Source organism: Oncorhynchus mykiss, chromosome 11 (genome assembly GCF_057628025.1).
Source record: "Oncorhynchus mykiss isolate SJ-2025 chromosome 11, ASM5762802v1, whole genome shotgun sequence".
Taxonomy (NCBI): Eukaryota; Metazoa; Chordata; class Actinopteri; order Salmoniformes; family Salmonidae; genus Oncorhynchus; species Oncorhynchus mykiss.
Window position 1 is genome coordinate 36,710,549 of NC_143032.1, and position 20,548 is coordinate 36,731,096.

Sequence of the window (20,548 nt, forward strand, 5' to 3'; positions counted from 1 at the left end):
CAATGGATAGTGCCAACTGTAAAGTTAGGTGGGGGAGGAATAATGTTCTGGGGCTGTTTTTCATGGTACGGGCTAGGCCCCTTAGTTCCAGTGAAGGGAAATCTTAACGCTACAGCATACAATGACATTCTAGACGATTCTGTGCTTCCAATTTTGTGGCAACAGTTTGGGGAAGGCCCTTTCCTGTTTAAGCATGACAATGCCCCTGTCCACAAAGAGAGGTCTATACAGAAATGTTTTGTCGAGATCGGTGTGGAAGAACTTGATTGGCCTTGACTGACCTCAACCACATCGAACATCTTTTGGATGAATTGGAACGCCAACTGTGAGTCAGGCCTAATCGCCCAATATCAGTGCCCGGCCTCACTAATGCTTTTATGACTGAATGGAAGCAAGTCCTTGCAGCAATGTTCCAACATCTAGTGGAAAGCCTTCCCAGAAGAGTGGAGGCTGTTGTAGCAGCAAAGGGGGGGACCAACTTCATATTAATGCCCATGATTTTGGAATGAGATGTTTGACAAGCAGGTGTCCACATACATTTTGCCATGTAGTGTATATTATATAATGGTGTGAATGGACAGTATATGAATAGAAATGGAGAGTACAGCTGAGGTCTTTGATGATCTTATTGGCCCTCATGACACACCGGATGCTGTACTGTAGATGTCCTGGAGGGCCGTCAGTGTGCCCCCAGTGATGTGTTGGCCTGACTTCACCACCCTCTTGAGAGCCTTGTGGTTGCGGATTATGCAATTGCCATACCAGACGGTGATACAGTCCAATAGGATGCTCTCAATGGTGCATCTGTTGAAATTTGTGAGGGTCTTAAGGGCCAAGCTGAATTTCTTCAGCCTCCTGAGGTTGAAGACTTGCTGTTGTGCCTTCTTCATCAAACTGTCTGTGTGGTGTGACCATTTGATAAACTTCAAGCTTTTCACCCTCTCCACTGCAGCCCAGTTGATGTGGATGGGGGCATGCTCTCTCTGCTGTCTCCTGAATTCCATTTGTTGACGTTGAGGGAGATGTGATTTTCCTGGCACCTCTCTGCCAGGGCCCTCACCTCCCTGCAGGCTGAATCGTCATTGTTGGTAATCAGGCCTACCGCTGTTGTGTCGTCAGCAAACTTGATGATTGAGTTGGAGATGGGCGTGGCCATGCAGTCATGGGTGAACAGGGAGTACAGGAAGTGGCTGAGCACGCACCCTTGTGGGGCCCTAGTGTTGAGGATCAGCGTGGTGAAGGTTCACCACAGTTTAATGCAGAGTTTGTATGCCTATGAGGGTTGCTGAAGAAACAAAAGTCCAAACTATAAAGGTAGCAGCTAATTAAACTTCAAAACACAGACAAACTACTAGCCTACATGGAACATTTTTTACAGTATCCTCAAGATACTACACTACAATGTTTTATGGGTTCTGCAGTAAAATGGATGCCTTTAGGAAGAAAAAAACATTCTGGAAATTGGTGCAATAATATACTTGTAAACTTGCAACATTGTATCCCAATGATAAGAACTTTGTAGGACTCGATCAGGGATCTAACCCACAACGTTGCAATCCCATGGTGATACTCTAGCCACCAACGCCACTGAGTTGAGAAATGTAGGTCCAAAGTACCCGGGCCCCCTGGGTACTTTGGACCTGTTTAATTTTAAACCTATTAAACTAGTTATGTCTGCAACGACTAGGTGTCAAAGCAACATGATATATTAATTATACAGTTGAAGTCGGAAGTTTACATACGCTTAGGTTGGAGTCATTAAAACTCATTTTTCAACCACTCCACAAATGTATTGTTAACAAACTATAGTTTTGGCAAGTTGGTTAAGACTTTGTGCATGACGCAAGTCATTTTTTCAAACAATTGTTTACAGACAGATTACAATTACAATTCCAGTGGGTCAGAGGTTTACATACACTAAGTTCACTGTGCCTTTAAACAGCTTGGGAAATTCCAGAAAATTATGTCATGGCTTTAGAAGCTTCTGATAGGCTAATTGACGTCATTTGAGTCAATTGGAGGTGTACCTGTGGCCTACCTTCAAACTCAGTGCCTCTTTGCTTGTGATCATGGGAAAATCAAAATAAATCAGTCAAATCAAATCAAATCAAATCAAATTTTATTTGTCACATACACATGGTTAGCAGATGTTAATGCGAGTGTAGCGAAATGCTTGTGCTTCTAGTTCCGACAATGCAGTAATAACAAGTAATCTAACTAACAATTCCAAAACTACTGTCTTGTACACAGTGTAAGGGGATAAAGAATATGTACATAAGGATATATGAATGAGTGATGGTACAGAGCCGCATAGGCAAGATACAGTAGATGGTATCGGGTACAGTATGTACAATGAGATGAGTATGTAAACAAAGTGGCATAGTATAGTATAAAGTGGCTAGTGATACATGTATTACATAAGGATACCGTCGATGATATAGAGTACAGTATATACGTATGCGTATGAGATGAATAATGTAGGGTAAGTAACATTTATATAAGGTAGCATTGTTTAAAGTGGCTAGTGATATATTTACATCATTTCCCATCAATTCCCATTATTAAAGTGGCTGGAGTTGAGTCAGTGTCAGTGTGTTGGCAGCAGCCACTCGGTGTTAGTGGTGGCTGTTTAACAGTCTGATGGCCTTGAGATAGAAGCTGTTTTTCAGTCTCTCGGTCCCAGCTTTGATGCACCTGTACTGACCTCGCCTTCTGGATGATAGCGGGGTGAACAGGCAGTGGCTCGGGTGGTTGATGTCCTTGATGATCTTTATGGCCTTCCTGTGACATCGGGTGGTGTAGGTGTCCTGGAGGGCAGGTAGTTTGCCCCCGGTGATGCGTTGTGCAGACCTCACTACCCTCTGGAGAGCCTTACGGTTGAGGGCGGTGCAGTTGCCATACCAGGCGGTGATACAGCCCGCCAGGATGCTCTCGATTGTGCATCTGTAGAAGTTTGTGAGTGCTTTTGGTGACAAGCCGAATTTCTTCAGCCTCCTGAGGTTGAAGAGGCGCTGCTGCGCCTTCTTCACGATGCTGTCTGTGTGAGTGGACCAATTCAGTTTGTCTGTGATGTGTATGCCGAGGAACTTAAAACTTGCTACCCTCTCCACTACTGTTCCATCGATGTGGATAGGGGGGTGTTCCCTCTGCTGTTTCCTGAAGTCCACAATCATCTCCTTAGTTTTGTTGACGTTGAGTGTGAGGTTGTTTTCCTGACACCACACTCCGAGGGCCCTCACCTCCTCCCTGTAGGCCGTCTCATCGTTGTTGGTAATCAAGCCTACCACTGTTGTGTCGTCCGCAAACTTGATGATTGAGTTGGAGGCGTGCGTGGCCACGCAGTCGTGGGTGAACAGGGAGTACAGGAGAGGGCTCAGAACGCAACCTTGTGGGGCCCCAGTGTTGAGGATCAGCGGGGAGGAGATGTTGTTGCCTACCCTCACCACCTGGGGGCGGCCCGTCAGGAAGTCCAGTACCCAGTTGCACAGGGCGGGGTCGAGACCCAGGGTCTCGAGCTTGATGACGAGCTTGGAGGGTACTATGGTGTTGAATGCCGAGCTGTAGTCGATGAACAGCATTCTCACATAGGTATTCCTCTTGTCCAGATGGGTTAGGGCAGTGTGCAGTGTGGTTGAGATTGCATCGTCTGTGGACCTATTTGGGCGGTAAGCAAATTGGAGTGGGTCTAGGGTGTCAGGTAGGGTGGAGGTGATATGGTCCTTGACTAGTCTCTCAAAGCACTTCATGATGACGGATGTGAGTGCTACGGGGCGGTAGTCATTTAGCTCAGTTACCTTAGCTTTCTTGGGAACAGGAACAATGGTGGCCCTCTTGAAGCATGTGGGAACAGCAGACTGGTATAGGGATTGATTGAATATGTCCGTAAACACACCGGCCAGCTGGTCTGCGCATGCTCTGAGGGCGCGGCTGGGGATGCCATCTGGGCCTGCAGCCTTGCGAGGGTTAACACGTTTAAATGTCTTACTCACCTCGGCTGCAGTGAAGGAGAGACCGCATGTTTTCGTTGCAGGCCGTGTCAGTGGCACTGTATTGTCCTCAAAGCGGGCAAAAAAGTTATTTAGTCTGCCTGGGAGCAAGACATCCTGGTCCGTGACTGGGCTGGGTTTCTTCCTGTAGTCCGTGATTGACTGTAGACCCTGCCACACGCCTCTTGTGTCTGAGCCGTTGAATTGAGATTCTACTTTGTCTCTGTACTGGCGCTTAGCTTGTTTGATAGCCTTGCGGAGGGAATAGCTGCACTGTTTGTATTCGGTCATGTTACCAGACACCTTGCCCTGATTAAAAGCAGTGGTTCGCGCTTTCAGTTTCACACGAATGCTGCCATCAATCCACGGTTTCTGGTTAGGGAATGTTTTAATCGTTGCTATGGGAACGACATCTTCAACGCACGTTCTAATGAACTCGCACACCGAATCAGCGTATTCGTCAATGTTGTTATCTGACGCAATACGAAACATCTCCCAGTCCACGTGATGGAAGCAGTCTTGGAGTGTGGAGTCAGCTTGGTCGGACCAGCGTTGGACAGACCTCAGCGTGGGAGCCTCTTGTTTTAGTTTCTGTCTGTAGGCAGGGATCAACAAAATGGAGTCGTGGTCAGCTTTTCCGAAAGGGGGGCGGGGCAGGGCCTTATATGCGTCGCGGAAGTTAGAGTAACAATGGTCCAAGGTCTTTCCTCCCCTGGTTGCGCAATCGATATGCTGATAAAATTTGGGGAGTCTTGTTTTCAGATTAGCCTTGTTAAAATCCCCAGCTACAATGAATGCAGCCTCCGGATAAATTGTTTCCAGTTTGCAGAGAGTTAAATAAAGTTCGTTCAGAGCCATCGATGTGTCTGCTTGGGGGGGGATATATACGGCTGTGATTATAATCGAAGAGAATTCTCTTGGTAGATAATGCGGTCTACATTTGATTGTGAGGAATTCTAAATCAGGTGAACAGAAGGATTTGAGTTCCTGTATGTTTCTTTCATCGCACCATGTCACGTTAGTCATAAGGCATACGCCCCCGCCCCTCTTTTTACCAGAAATATGTTTTTTCCTGTCTGCGCGATGCGTGGAGAAACCTGTTGGCTGCACCGCTTCGGATTGCGTCTCTCCAGTAAGCCACGTTTCCGTGAAGCAAAGAACGTTACAGTCTCTGATGTCCCTCTGGAATGCTACCCTTGCTCGGATTTCATCAACCTTGTTGTCAAGAGACTGGACATTGGCAAGAAGAATGCTAGGGAGTGGTGCGCGCTGTGCCCGTCTCCGGAGTCTGACCAGAAGACCGCCTCGTTTCCCTCTCTTTCGGAGTCGTTTTTTTGGGTCGCTGCATAGGATCCACTCCGTTGTCCTGTTTGTAAGGCAGAACACAGGATCCGCGTCGCGAAAAACATATTCTTGGTCGTACTGATGGTGAGTTGATGCTGATCTTATATTCAGTAGTTCTTCTCGACTGTATGTAATGAAACCTAAGATGACCTGGGGTACTAATGTAAGAAATAACACGTAAAAAAACAAAAAACTGCATAGTTTCCTAGGAACGCGAAGCGAGGCGGCCATCTCTGTCGGCGCCGGAAGTCAAAGAGTCAAGACCTCAGAAAAAAATAATTGTAGACCTCCACAAGTCTGGTTCATCCTTGGGAGCAATTTCCAAACGCCTGAAAGTACCACGTTCATCTATACAAACAATAGTACGCAAGAATAAACACTATCGGGCCACACAGCCTTCATACCGCTCAGGAAGGAGACGTGTTCTGTCTCCTAGAGATGAACGTACTTTGTTGCGAAAAGTGCAAATCAATCCCAAAACGGCAACAAAGGGCATGTGAAGATGATGAAGGAAACAGGTACCTGTATCTATATCCACAGTAAAACGAGTCCTATATCGACATAACCTGAAAGGCCGCTCAGCAAGGAAGAAGCCACTGCTCCAAAACCACCATAAAAAAGACAAACTACGGTTTGCTACTGCACATGGGGACAAAGATCATATTTTTTGGAGAAATGTCCTCAGGTCTGATGAAACAAAAATAGAACTGTTTTGTCATAATGACCATCATTATCTTTGGAGGAAAAAGGGGGAGGCTTGTGTAACGGATAGCTTAGTGCGCGCTAAATAGCGTTTCAATCGTGACGTCACCTGCTCTCAGACATTGAAGTAGTGGTTCCCCATGCTCTGCTCTGCAAGGGCCGCGGCTTTTGTGGAGTGATGGGTAAAGATGCTTCGTGGGTGACTGTTGTTGATGTGTGCAGAGGGTCCCTGGTTCGCGCCCGGGTATGGGCGAGGGACGGACTAAAGTTGGACTGTTACACTTGCAAGCCGAAGAACACCATCCTAAACGTCAAGCACGGGGGCATCATGTTGTGGGGGTGATTTGCTGCAGGAGGGGCTGGTGCACTTCACAAAATAGAGGTAGGAAAATTGTGGATATATTGAAGCAACATCTCAAGACATCAGTCAGGAAGCTTGGTGGACAATACTTCCAAAGTTGTGGCAAAATGGCTTTAAGGCTTTAAGGCTTTAAAGTCAAGGAGTGGTTCAATAGAACATTTGTGGGCAGAACTCAAAAAGCATGTGTGAGCAAGGAGGCCTACAAACCTGACCTAACACCAGCTCTGTCATGAGGAATGGGCCAAAATTCACCTAACTTGAGAAGCTTGTGGAAGGCTAACTGAAACATTAAACAAGTTAAACAACAAAGTTAAACAATTTAAAGGCAAAAACTAATTGAGTGCATGTAAACTTCTGACCCACTGAAAGAAATGATGAAAGAAATAAAAGCTGAAATCAATCATTCTCTCTACTATTATTCTGACATTTCACATTCTTAAAATAAAGTTTTGATCCTAACTTACCTAAGACAGGGAATTTTCACTCTGATTAAATGTCAGGAATAGTGAAAAACTGAGTTGAAATGTATTTGGCTAAGGTGTATGTAAACTTCTGACTTCAACTGTATATGGAAGCAAGGATAGGCTTTACATATCTATTTTGTTCTCATGTTGTCCTTCACATTTTATATGGATAGGTCCACATACAGTCGTAGGATATATGGATTATCTCTGATAAGACTACCAGTGTCTGGAGTCTGTGTTGGGCCAGGAGTTTTTCTTGACCATATTACCTGTCCAGGAAAAGTTTAGTTTAGGTTATCTAAAAATCAATGATTCTACACTACACCATGAAACAAAAACCCATGAACTTGATTACAGTATGGCTTGATAGGGTTTTACGCCACAAAATAGATAGCAACTATTTTTCCACTACATTTTAGTACACTTGAATAATTGTCTCAGCAAAATTCATGGATTTATTTCTGAAATCATTTAGGAAAGAGCTAATTATAGAATCAATTGCAGATGACCATGTTCAAGAGAATCAATGAGAATAATGGAATAATATTATGATATTGAAGCTGCTTTTTACTGTCAAATATGAAATTGTATACCACCTGTACTATCTATGGATATTACTGATTTGATTACATCTGAATGTAAAAGATAATCCAAACCCAGTAGCATCAACTGGTCCTGACTCTACCTGCGTTTATATACCTGTTATTCTGGGGGAAGTGGCTAATTTCCATGCATTGTTTTTTTATTTTCTTCATGAACAACCTTTTAAATCGTGTTTTAAATAACGTTCGTCTCCCCCCGCGTGCTGATGTTGCGCTGCACTGTCGCTTTTAAGACGCTAGAGGGTGCTTTATAACCATACATCGATTAATCGTCTGTTTTTATTGAGGACATTCCAATGTCTTTCTTCACGTTCAATGGCCAATTTGTGGAGGTGCTCATTTTTAAAACGAAACTTTAAGCAGTGCAGTTATATCTGGCCTGTTGGAAGCCAACATCGTATCTCGTCACCATTGCCATAGCTCACACCAAGGTCTGGATCATCAAAGTTCAAGCTCTTGCCCTACATACCACATGATCAACTGGGTTTACCTGCAGCAGACTACCTAATCAAGCATGTCTTCTTGCTGCATGTTTCTTGTCCATCAGGTAAAGTTTTCGATCTGGTTGTTCTGGGATTTGTCAGATGACCCAGTCCCTGCTGAACCACACTTTACTATTATTTCCCCTAGTCTCCCAGAGCCATGTATTTAAATATGTATTTAAATATCTCCCCCCTATGTTTAAATATTTAAATATGTATTTAAATATCTCCCATACGTTTGGTGAGTTTTCAGGGAAAAACATGTACAGAAAAAACATGTTTTTACATGTATTTTATATGTATTTCCGATTATGCTCCCTCCCTCTGATTTATCAATACATTAACTCATTTCAGATACAGAATATGACAGGCTTTGAAGTGTTGTGCACATGAACTGGGCATGCATCTTCTCTCTGCTGCTGAGACGTAAAGCTGTTTTTGCACGGAATACTGCGTTTTTTTTAAAACTCCTCCCACTTAAATATCCTTCCGCAACAACTAGTTCTAGTTGTATAAGAATTTCCCGAAGGAAATAGCGATGAATGAATGATATGATCATTCAGAAATACATTGAAGACTGTGACGATAATAATCATCGATAGAGGCAACACGGGAATCTTCATTGTATTCACATAAAAACGCTATGGTTGTTTGGCGGGAAAATAAATGTGGCGGAGGGATAGGTGGAATGTAAGAGCACCACCTTTTTTATTGAACCCCGGGCTGAATACTCAGCTGTGATTCTCCTGCAGCAAATGTCATCCAACATCACGAGCAAAAAGAGCTGTTATGCATGCTTCTCAGTCAGCCACTTTAATAGGAAACTAACATCTCCTTATCACACACGCTGGCAAGGATTAATTTGACTGGCTTGTTTGGAATACTTCTCACAATCTACGTTTTTGAGTTCGTGAATTGACCTCCACTTTGTTTTACAAACGCAAGGTAAGGGGAGTATTGAGATGACACTGCGTGTTCCGTGTAGACGGCCGTTCACTAAGGAGATTGTTTTGCGTGCTATTTATCTGTTAGTTGTGGTGATTTTTTTTTTTTTTAAACAGCTGTTACATATTTGTAGCTGTAACGTCCTATAGTCCGATGCATTTTTATAGTTAACCGGCTGACCGCTGTGTTTTTGCAGTCTGCTTGGGTTTAAATGTCCAGATTAGCTGTCAGCTGCAGATTGGTTTTGCATGTTAATGTGTCTGACAAGGCTTTTATGAAATGTGATAGTTTTGCTGAATGCACCATTATCAGTTTGCATGCAAGTTGATGTAGCCTATTTTTATAGTTATTTTAACCAACCAATTCACCCTTTTCACTCAGGAAAGAGCGACAATGCAGCTATATTCAAGTTTGGCAAGTAAAAACTACGACTACGATTCTATTCAGCCATATTTTTATGTTGACAACGAAGATGAGGATTTTTATCACCAGCAACAAGGACAACTTCAGCCACCGGCTCCAAGTGAGGACATCTGGAAGAAATTTGAGTTGCTGCCCACTCCTCCTCTCTCCCCGAGTCGGCGACCATCACTGTCTAGTCTTTTCCCTTCAACTTCTGACCAACTCGAAATGGTGACTGAGTTTCTCGGGGATGACGTTGTAAACCAGAGTTTCATCTGCGATGCCGATTACTCTCAAACCTTCCTCAAGTCTATCATCATCCAGGACTGTATGTGGAGCGGGTTCTCGGCTGCAGCCAAGTTGGAAAAAGTGGTGTCTGAAAGACTCGCCTGTCTCCAAGCTGCTAGGAAAGAACCAGCTTTTAGCGACAACGCGGAGTGGACTACTACTCGGTTGAACGCAAACTACTTGCAGGATCTGAACACATCCGCGTCCGAATGCATTGATCCCTCAGTGGTCTTTCCCTACCCAATAACTGATACTTCCAAATCAAGCAAGGTGACACCACCCACGGATTTGGCATTGGACACCCCACCCAACAGCAGTAGTAGCAGTGGTAGTGACTCAGGTAAGCTGAATAGCAGTGTTATAACTTATTGCTCTTTATGATTATTCTTACTAAACCATTTGTATAATGCCAGTGTTTTCTGGCAACATGCATTATAATTCCCTCATTGCATATGTCAACTCTGATTATGGTGCTGTTGAATGTTAAAATGTTTGCTTATTAATAAATTGGGGTAAATGGATGGACGTCACTCATGTCCTTGACGTCAAGGGTGTGAACTGGAATTTTGACATGGATGGGTTTGCCAGGCTAAAGGCAGTTGCGTTATTTATTTGATTTAACAAGGCAAGTCGGTTAAGAACAAATTCTTATTTTCAATGACCGCCTAGGAACAGTGGGTTAACTGCCTTGTTCAGGAGCAGAATGACAGATTTTTACCTTGTCGGCTTGGGGATTCGATCTTGCAATACTAGTCCAACACTCTAACCACTAGGCTACCAGCCGCCCCACTTAACCTCTACCACAAGTGCTATAGTCAAGACTGTGCTGTAGTTACTTGTCGACAGACTAGTCTGTGTTGAGGGGAAGGGTTTCAGGCTGGAATGTTGAAAAATCAGCTGATGTGGAAAAAGGGGGAGGAGTGTAAAGCAGAGATTTTTTTGACATGAAGGCATGCTGTGTTGTATGGGGCTCAATTGTGGCTAGTGATTCTCCTTAAAAATAATGTGAATGCTGAATTGTTTTATTTAATCTCATTGCAGAATATGAGGAGATAGATGTCGTGACTGTGGAGAAGAGGCACGCAGAGAAGCGGTGCGACCCCAACATGTCTGGGACCAGACATCACAGTCCCCTTGTGCTGAAGAGGTGCCATGTCTCCACCCACCAGCACAACTACGCAGCTCACCCCTCCACGCGGCACGAGCAGCCAGCTGTCAAGAGGCTGAGGCTAGAGAGCAGTAACAGTGGCAGCAGCAGCCGGGTCCTCAAGCAGATCAGCAGCAACCGCAAATGCCCAAGTCCCTGGGCGTCAGACACTGAGGACTATGACAAAAGAAGGACTCATAATGTACTGGAGCGCCAGCGGAGGAACGAGCTCAAGCTGAGCTTTTTCGCTCTACGGGACAAGATACCGGAGGTGGCTAACAATGAAAAGGCAGCCAAAGTGGTCATCCTGAAGAAGGCTATAGAGTGTATTTACAGCATGCAGACAGACGAGCAGAGACTAGTCAACTTCAAAGAGCAGCTAAGGAGAAAAAGTGAACATTTGAAACAGAAGCTGGCCCGGTTGCAGAACTCTCATGTTTGAGATCAAAGCGGCATAGACTTTTTGACCTTATCGTTATTAATGCAAGTTAAGACATGGCGTGTATAGTTGATATTGCATGGAGAAAAAAAAATGGGAGTCTTTTTGATTTAAATGTTGAACTGCCTTAATTGAATTATCGGCAGTAAAATATTTTATTAAGAAAATATGAAAATGGGGTACATGTGTTGCATGCCCGACCTAAAATATGAATGTTTTGTATATAATTACTGAGTATTTCCTAAAAATGTATTTTTGGATCTCAATTGTCAGGAAGTTCAGGCAGTATATGGGTTTACATATGTTCCTCGATTCATTTGAAATATAAATGCATTTCTTAACACTCGCCTGTCTTTTTAAAAATATTTTGTCTCTTGCAGTCTCACTTGAATGAGGTCTTACAAGATCTGTTTGCATTAACAGTTGATGACAACATGAATACACTCTAAAATAATGATGGTGCAGAAAACAGTTCTGAAATACTTATTATTTCACTCGTTAAAATGGACATGGATTTGCACTAATGTGTATTCTCTTTGAAGTCTAAACAATTAGACCAGTAGAATCACCTTTATTCAGGAATTTGACCTGGTGAAATGGTGCAGTTATAAACCGATCTATCCAGAGTTGACCATGCCACAAGTTGGTATGGACAGTTGAGGGTCAGTCGTCAAATACATTTCAGGGGAACCAACTTATAATTGAAGGCAATTGGGTCGTACACCTTATTTCGATCTTAGATGAGTGAACCTAGCAAGCACTGGAGATTTGATGTCCTAATTTACATAGTCCAGATGGCAGAAAGACCAGGTCCTTTTCAATATACCTTGGTTAGGTCTCGTTCTTCACCCTTTTAGAATAACTTCCTGTTTATGGATTCAAAAGCACAGGAATGTTGTAAGCATTGGCTGGGAGAGAGACTACCAAGGGTATGGTGTATATGGAGCTTGAATCTCATGGTGGTGGCAAAGGGGATGAATGGACTTTCCAATGAGAAAATATGTACAACTGTGGGAAATAATGTATAGTTCTGATAATACCCTATTGTATCTGGTAGGAGTATTTTTTTTTTTTTTTTTTAATTAGGGTATGTCAGACTTCTGGGACTCGTTGGAAACATCCAAAATGATGCTTAACTTTAGGTACAGTAAAATCAGTGAAGAGCACGAGAAGTGGGTTTGTTCTGATTTCTTGTTTCTGAGGATCAGAATTTGGGGGGGGGATATCTCTCATCATGCTTTGAGCTACGGAGCAGGGCACCTGTCAAATAAGTAATTTCTCGAGTCTCGGGATGTTGAGATTGCTCTATTAAAGAAAATTCCAGGAGTGGTCTATACATAGGATTAATCATATGGTAATGGCAGGAAGGAGAAGAGATTGTCTGTTGTAGTGTTTTCTATGTGGAATCTACTCGAGTGCAGCTGGGATATGTGTACTATCCTGTCAGCCAGTAAACCAGCCTTTACAATGTTCTTGATGTAAAATGTTTGGACATGTAAGAAGTGTCTGCAGAAGGGAGAAGCCGATGTGTGGGAAACATCACTATGAAGGAGATTTTGCATGTTTATTAGAAGGCAAGGAGCAAACTGTGTGTGGAGAACATGAAGTGCAGTCCTTGGATTGCCCGATTAGGGTGAACGAGACTGAGGTTGCCAAAATCAGGGCAGTTGAGAGTCTCCTATGCCAAGACTTTCAAAAGGTACAGTATCTCTGAAGGTCCAGTGGGAATGAAGACCAGTACGTCTACACTGGAACCTTCACCACATCCTGAGTATTACCAGCAGGACCCAGACATTCTTCATGTGAAACAATTGGACTTTGTGTCATTTATAGCAATGGTGATAAATGGAAGTGCATAAGTTCAAAATAAGTCGAGAAAGATCAACATCATTGTTTCTGCAGCTAAACTTTCTGGGATTAAAATATTTGATATCTGAGGAGCTACTGTCTCGTGCAGTCCCACCCACTCAGGCCCCAGAGCCTGAGCAGGGTATTTGAGTTTTCCAATGACTGAAGGAGTTGAAATGTATATATTTTGTGTTAATACTTTTTTTGTAGTTTGTGTGGATTCATGTAAATTTTCCCTTCCCATGTGGAATTTCCTTTATTTTTGTAAATCTTTTCACCCCCGTCCAGTTGGTGGCGACATTACACCTTTTGTGTGTAGTTTGCCATAAAACCCAAAGAAGAAGAAGCATTTGCTGGAGGGAATTTACACCATTGAGTTCCACATTATGAGTAATCAGACCCATAAAACCTAGTGGTAAAACCAGGAAATGGTTCCTATTGTTTTTTCACCATTCATTTTTGTGTCTGGGATTTCAGATCTACTTCATATAAGGTCTGTGTTTGGGTACAAAATCTCCTGGACAAGGTAACTTTTATCAATATTATAAAAGTTAATATTAATGCCCATGATTTTGGAATGAGATGTTAGACGAGCAGGTGTCTTCATACTCCTGGGTCACATAGTGTATATTGAAAAAACTCACCTTGTCCGAGAGAATTACACAGGTATCAAAACGTCACATCAGGGTAAGCCTACAAGAAACACAGACTATTACTGGATTTTACCGCTAGGTTTTATGGGTATTATGACACGTCCATGGTGCCGGACTATTGTTAAATCCATGCAAGAATGTATGTATATGCACACTTCAAAAGAAGGGTGAAGAATTGGGACGGAGCCCTCTTCATTGATTAAAGCCTTGAACCTACTGACCTCTGAAGTCATTCACAATACAAAACAGATGAAAACATTAAAATGTTGTGCAAGATTTGATTCTGGGTTGCCAATATTATCTTCCACACATACCCTTGTTCTTGCAATCACTCACTCACTGGTCATAGTTGTATCTTCAGAAATAGCCACTTGAATCACAATTCATTTTTCAACATTTAAGTACACTACTAATCACAAGATGCAGTTGATTTACCTGGTATGGTGCAGATGACAGACATTTGCTGTAACTGATTCAACTGTGAAGCATCATAGGTGTCTGTTGAAATTGAAAGTGTAGCCTCAGGATTAGATTCCAGACAGCCTCGGTTCTTTTATCACCAATGACCCAGTGACGTCAAAGTCTGGGTATGCATGGCTTACACTGGTGGGTTTTATGCTCAAAATCAAAACATTTGCTGAAACTGCATCAAAACCTCCATTCAAATCATTGACATAAATCTATTCCTGTCTCCAGTAACTGTTAATAGACAGGGCCAGCATAGGCCTTACTGCTTTGCCTAGCTTAAAGATGTTCCATTGAGCCGATTTCATATTTTGCACGTGTATTGGCTAAATATGTCGCGTGGTAAGCTCTGCACATTTGCGTGTGTCTATATCATTTGGAGCCCGCATCCTTTAAACTGACCGAAGCTAGCTAGCAAAAACAACCTGACAAATGGGGCCTCCTTCACTGCACCTGGATTTCACTGGATTTCCCTTCTGAAAACTTGATATAATTCAGAGGGAGACCAACACCTGCGCTTCCTGACCTTCATCATAGGAAGGGACAGAAAAATCATCTGATCAATGCACCACACTCGGCCTGACAGACACAGCAACCTGGAGCAGACAGACATCATAGATGAGAGGAATGTTTTACAACATTTTGGACAATACCAGTGTTAAAATGAAAGCCAGGATTGAAATGTAACTGTGGATTCTACTGTCAGATGATATGAAATATGTTGCCATCAGAGGATATCGCTGGAGTATCTTGGCTACGTTGGTATTTACATTTGGTGAGAATTGTTTGTTCATTTCTGTTAATAGCCTATGTTTCTCTGGTTGTTGGCACTAGCTGTTATATGGTGAACTAGGCCTTCGTAAAGGTTTAATTGTCAGTAAATCTGGCTTTGATAATTGCCCGTGCCTACCCAGCCACAGATCTCACCTCACGTCATTGCAATGACCATAATGTGAGTTATCCTTCCCATGTCCATTCCACTGTCCTTGTGTAACATAGGGAAACACATTTGTACATGAGACCTTGACAGAACACATTCACATGTCCTGTATCTGTCTGTAGTAACATGGTGCATCAGTAGCTATTTGAAAGGGGACTGATTCATTTCACAATGCTGCTTCCAACCCTATATCATAACCCATACCTTCCCTGGGTTGAGTGCCCTACACTGCAGTGCAGACTGTTGCATTCAAATGTGTTGTAATCATCAGGTTGTAACAGAGTATCTCACCTGTCACTCCCAATCAGAGAAGGGGGGGAGCATTTGGAGAACAGCAAATATAAGCAAAAGTGACTCCAGTCATGATCACCTTTTTGCTGTAGCTTCATTTCCCTCAGTCACAGGGGACTTAACATTCAACAAGCACGTCATACAAGAATTAGATGCTACGCACCAGCTAAGCATCGGGATTAAAACTCTAGTTTAGTTTCCTGTGAAGTCAAACAGCAGTTACATAGCCACATCCATCTAATGCAGCCATAAAATCTAAATGTGTTAGTTATGTGTTTCTAGCTCCAACAGTAAAATAATACCAAGCAATACAAAACAATACACACATAATCCAAAAATTCTACAATAAAGAAATATCCATACATGTCAGATTCAACTATATGTATACGAGTACCAGTCAAAAATCAAGGGTTTTTCGCTATTTTTACTATTTTGTAGATAGTAGAATAATAGTGGAATCTGAACTATGAAATAGCACATATGGAATCAATTAGTAAACGAAAAAACTGTTAAACAAATCAAAATATATTTTATATTCTTCAAAGTAGCCACCCTTTGCCTTGATGACAGCTTTGCACACTTCTGGCATTCTCTCAGCCAGCTTCATGAGGTAGTTACCTGGAATGCATTTCAATTAACAGGTGTGCCTTGTTAAAAGTTAATTTGTGGAAGCATCCAGGGTCAACGTCCTGCTCAAGTGCACGTTGTTAGGTTTCCCACAATCCCAAAAACGGGGACCCGAACTCTCCATGATCCCCCTACAGTTTCCCAAGAGCTGTCCCTCAACCATTCGAGACCTCTCCCACAGCCCCCCCCCCCCCCCCAAGAAAATAATAAATAAAAAAATACAAATAATTCCATTCCCCACCCCCAAGAACCTCCCCAATGCACCAACAACCAAGAAAATGAACTGACGAGAAAAAAGAAAAAGACAAAGGAAAACAGAAAACAACAATGCAAAAAACAAAGGACGTCAAGAACATGAGTGCATGTCTGGCACTACTTACATGTGTGTGTGTCCGTGTATGTGTGCATTTGAATGAGTGTGTGTATATGCATGTGTACAAACACCTGCACGGCATCAGCCTCAGGCAAACGGGCAATAGCTGTAAAAACACTATCCCTCAGTGTCATTCAAACATACTTTTTATGTTTCATTTTTAATAAAAAAAAAATTAAAAATTCTTTGACCATCATTCTATCCCCCGCCCGTCAACTCCACTCCAATTTGTCTCCAATTCCACACCCCAACCCTTAGCACATCCCACCTATCTCTGCTGGCCACCCTCTTCGGATTTCTACACAACATTTCACGTCAACAGTGAAGAGGCGACTCCAGGATGCTTGACTTCTAGGCAGAGTTGCAAAGAAAAAGCCATATTTCAGACTGTCCAATAAAAAGAAAAGATTAAGATGGGCAAAAGAACCCAGACACTGGACAGAGGAACTCTGCCTGGAAGGCCAGCATCCCGGAATCGCCTCTTCACTGTTGACGTTGAGACGGGTGTTTTGCAGGTACTATTTAATTAAGCTGTCAGTTGTCCTGGCACCACACGCCCAGGTCTCTGACCTCCTCCCTATAGGCTGTCTCGCCGTTGTCGGTGATCAGGCTGTTGTGTCATCTGCAAACTTAATGACGGTGTTGGAGTTGTGCCTGGCCGTGCAGTCATGAGTGAACAGGGAGTACAGCAGGGAACTGAGCACACACCCCTGAGGGGCCCCTGTGTTGAGGATCAGCGTGGCGGATGTATTGTTATTTACCCTTACCACCTGTGGGTGACCCGTCAGGAAGTCCAGGATCCAGTTGCAGAGGGAGGTGTTTAGTCCCAGGGTCCTTAGCTTATTGATGAGCTTTGAGGGCACTATGGTGTTGAACGCTGAGCTGTTGTCAATGAACAGCATTCTCACATAGGTGTTTATTTTGTCCAGGTGGGAAAGGGCAGTGTGGAGTACAATATAGACTGCATCATCTGTGGATCTGTTGGGGTGGTATGCAAATTGGAGTGGGTCTAGGGTTTCTGGGATAATGGTGTTGATGTGAGCCATGACCAGCCTTTCAAAGCAACTTCATGGCTACAGACGTGAGTGCTACGGGTCGGTAGTTATTTAGGCAGGTTACCTTAGTGTTCTTGGGCACAGGGACTGGGGTTCTGCTTAAAACATGTTGGCATTACAGACTCGGACAGGGAGAGGTTGAAAATGTCAGTGAAGACACTTGCCAGTTGGTCAGCGCATGCTCGCAGTACACGTCCTGGTAATCCGTCTGGCCCAGGCACTATGGTGGTCTGCTTAAAACATGTTGGTATTACAGACTAGGACAGGGAGAGGTTGAAAATGTCAGTTCAGACACTTGCCAGTTGGTCAGCGTATGCTCACAGTACACGTCCTGGTAATCCGTCTGGCCCTGCGGCCTTGTGAATGTTGACCTGTTTAAAGTTCTTACATCGGCTGCAGAGGTCGTGATCACAAAGTCTTCCAGAACAGCTGGTGCTCTCATGCACGTTTCAGTGTTATTTGCCTCAAAGCGAGCATAGAAATAGTTTAGCTCGTCGGGTAGGCTCATGTCACTGAGCCACTCCAGGCTGTGCTTCCCTTTGTAATCTGTAATGGTTTGCAAGCCCGGCCATATCCGATGAGCGTCAGACCTGGTGTAGTTCGATTCGATCTTAGTCCTGTATTGACGCTTTGCCTGTTTGATGGTTCGTCGGAGGGCATAGTGGGATTTCTTATAAGCTTCCGGGTTAGAGTTCCGCTCCTTGAAAGCAACAGCTCTAGCCTATAGCTCAGTGCGGATGTTGTCTGTAATCCATGGCTTCTGGTTGGGATATACAGTGCCTTGCGAAAGTATTCGGCCCCCTTGAACTTTGCGACCTTTTGCCACATTTCAGGCTTCAAACATAAAGATATAAAACTGTATTTTTTTGTGAAGAATCAACAACAAGTGGGACACAATCATGAAGTGGAACGACATTTATTGGATATTTCAAACTTTTTTAACAAATCAAAAACTGAAAAATTGGGCGTGCAAAATTATTCAGCCCCTTTACTTTCAGTGCAGCAAATTCTCTCCAGAAGTTCAGTGAGGATCTCTGAATGATCCAATGTTGACCTAAATGACTAATGATGATAAATACAATCCACCTGTGTGTAATCAAGTCTCTGTATAAATGCACCTGCACTGTGATAGTCTCAGAGGTCCGTTAAAAGCGCAGAGAGCATCATGAAGAACAAGGAACACACCAGGCAGGTCCGAGATACTGTTGTGAAGAAGTTTAAAGCCGGATTTGGATACAAAAATATTTCCCAAGCTTTAAACATCCCAAGGAGCACTGTGCAAGCGATAATATTGAAATGGAAGGAGTATCAGACCACTGCAAATCTACCAAGACCTGGCCGTCCCTCTAAACTTTCAGCTCATACAAGGAGAAGACTGATCAGAGATGCAGCCAAGAGGCCCATGATCACTCTGGATGAACTGCAGAGATCTACAGCTGAGGTGGGAGACTCTGTCCATAGGACAACAATCAGTCGTATATTGCACAAATCTGGCCTTTATGGAAGAGTGGCAAGAAGAAAGCCATTTCTTAAAGATATCCATAAAAAGTGTTGTTTAAAGTTTGCCACAAGCCACCTGGGAGACACACCAAACATGTGGAAGAAGGTGCTCTGGTCAGATGAAACCAAAATTGAACTTTTTGGCAACAATGCAAAACGTTATGTTTGGCATAAAAGCAACACAGCTGAACACACCATCCCCACTGTAAAACATGGTGGTGGCAGCATCATGGTTTGGGCCTGCTTTTCTTCAGCAGGGACAGGGAAGATGGTTAAAATTGATGGGAAGATGGATGGAGCCAAATACAGGACCATTCTGGAAGAAAACCTGATGGAGTCTGCAAAAGACCTGAGACTGGGACGGAGATTTGTCTTCCAACAAGACAATGATCCAAAACATAAAGCAAAATCTACAATGGAATGGTTCAAAAATAAACATATCCAGGTGTTAGAATGACCAAGTCAAAGTCCAGACCTGAATCCAACCGAGAATCTGTGGAAAGAACTGAAAACTGCTCTTCACAAATGCTCTCCATCCAACCTCACTGAGCTCGAGCTGTTTTGCAAGGAGGAATGGGAAAAAATGTCAGTCTCTCGATGTGCAAAACTGATAGACATACCCCAAGCGACTTACAGCTGTAATCGCAGCAAAAGGTGGCGCTACAAAGTATTAACTTAAGGGGGCTGAATAATTTCACTCCCAATTTTTCAGTTTTTGATTTGTTAAAAAAGTTTGAAATAGCCAATAAATGTCGTTCCACTTCATGATTGTGTCCCACTTGTTGTTGATTCTTCACAAAAAAATAGTTTTATATCTTTGTTTGAAGCCTGAAATGTGGCAAAAGGTTGCAAAGTTCAAGGGGGCCGAATACTTTCGCAAGGCACTGTATACGTACAGTCACTGTGGGGACAACGTCATCAATGCACTTATTGATGAAGCCAATGACTGATGTGGTGTACTCAATGCCATCGGAGGAATTACGGAACATATTCCAGTCTATGCTAGCAAAACAGTCCTGTAGCGTAGCATCTGCTTCATCTGACCACTATTTTATTGATCTTGTCACTGGTGCTTCCTGCTTTCATTTGAGCTTGTAAACAGGAATCAGGAGGATATAATTATGGTCAGATTTGCCAAATGGAGGGCGAGGGAGAGCTTTGTACGTGTCTCTGTGTGTGGAGTAATGGTGGTCTGGAGTTTTTTCCCTCTGGTTGCACATTTAACATGCTGATAGAATTGGTATAACAGATTTAATTTTCCCTGCATTAAAGTCCCAGCTACTAGGAGCGCTGCCTCTGGGTGAGTGCTTTCTTGTTTGCTTATGGTGGAATACAGCTCATTCAATGTTGTCTTAGTGCCAGCCTCTGACTGTGGTGGTATGCAAACAGCTACAAACAAAATACAGTCCGTACATTCAACTAAGGTAGATAACATATCACAGCAAGATACATACATAACTGTTACTGAGAAAGTTATTGTAGTTGAAGTGGTCTGTTGGTTTATTGTTTAGGTTTGACAATTTTGAACATCGATGCCAGTGTTAAAGCTTTTGAAAAAGCCAACACAAGTGCATGTGACAGATGGGAGCAATAATGAATATTCTATGTTCAAATCTGATTGGCTCTTCTTTCCA

At 43.1% G+C, this 20,548-nt stretch overlaps 1 protein-coding gene across 1 annotated transcript; it reads left to right on the forward strand.

The window, feature by feature from the left end:
• The first annotated feature begins 8,697 nt into the window (after positions 1–8,697).
• On the forward strand, positions 8,698–11,508 carry c-myc (transcriptional regulator Myc-like). Its single transcript, NM_001124699.2, is given in 3 exon segments — positions 8,698–8,886; positions 9,268–9,916; positions 10,618–11,508. Coding segments are annotated over 2 exon segments (1,185 nt in total). The 5' UTR covers positions 8,698–8,886; positions 9,268–9,279; the 3' UTR covers positions 11,166–11,508.
• The last annotated feature ends 9,040 nt before the right edge of the window (positions 11,509–20,548 follow it).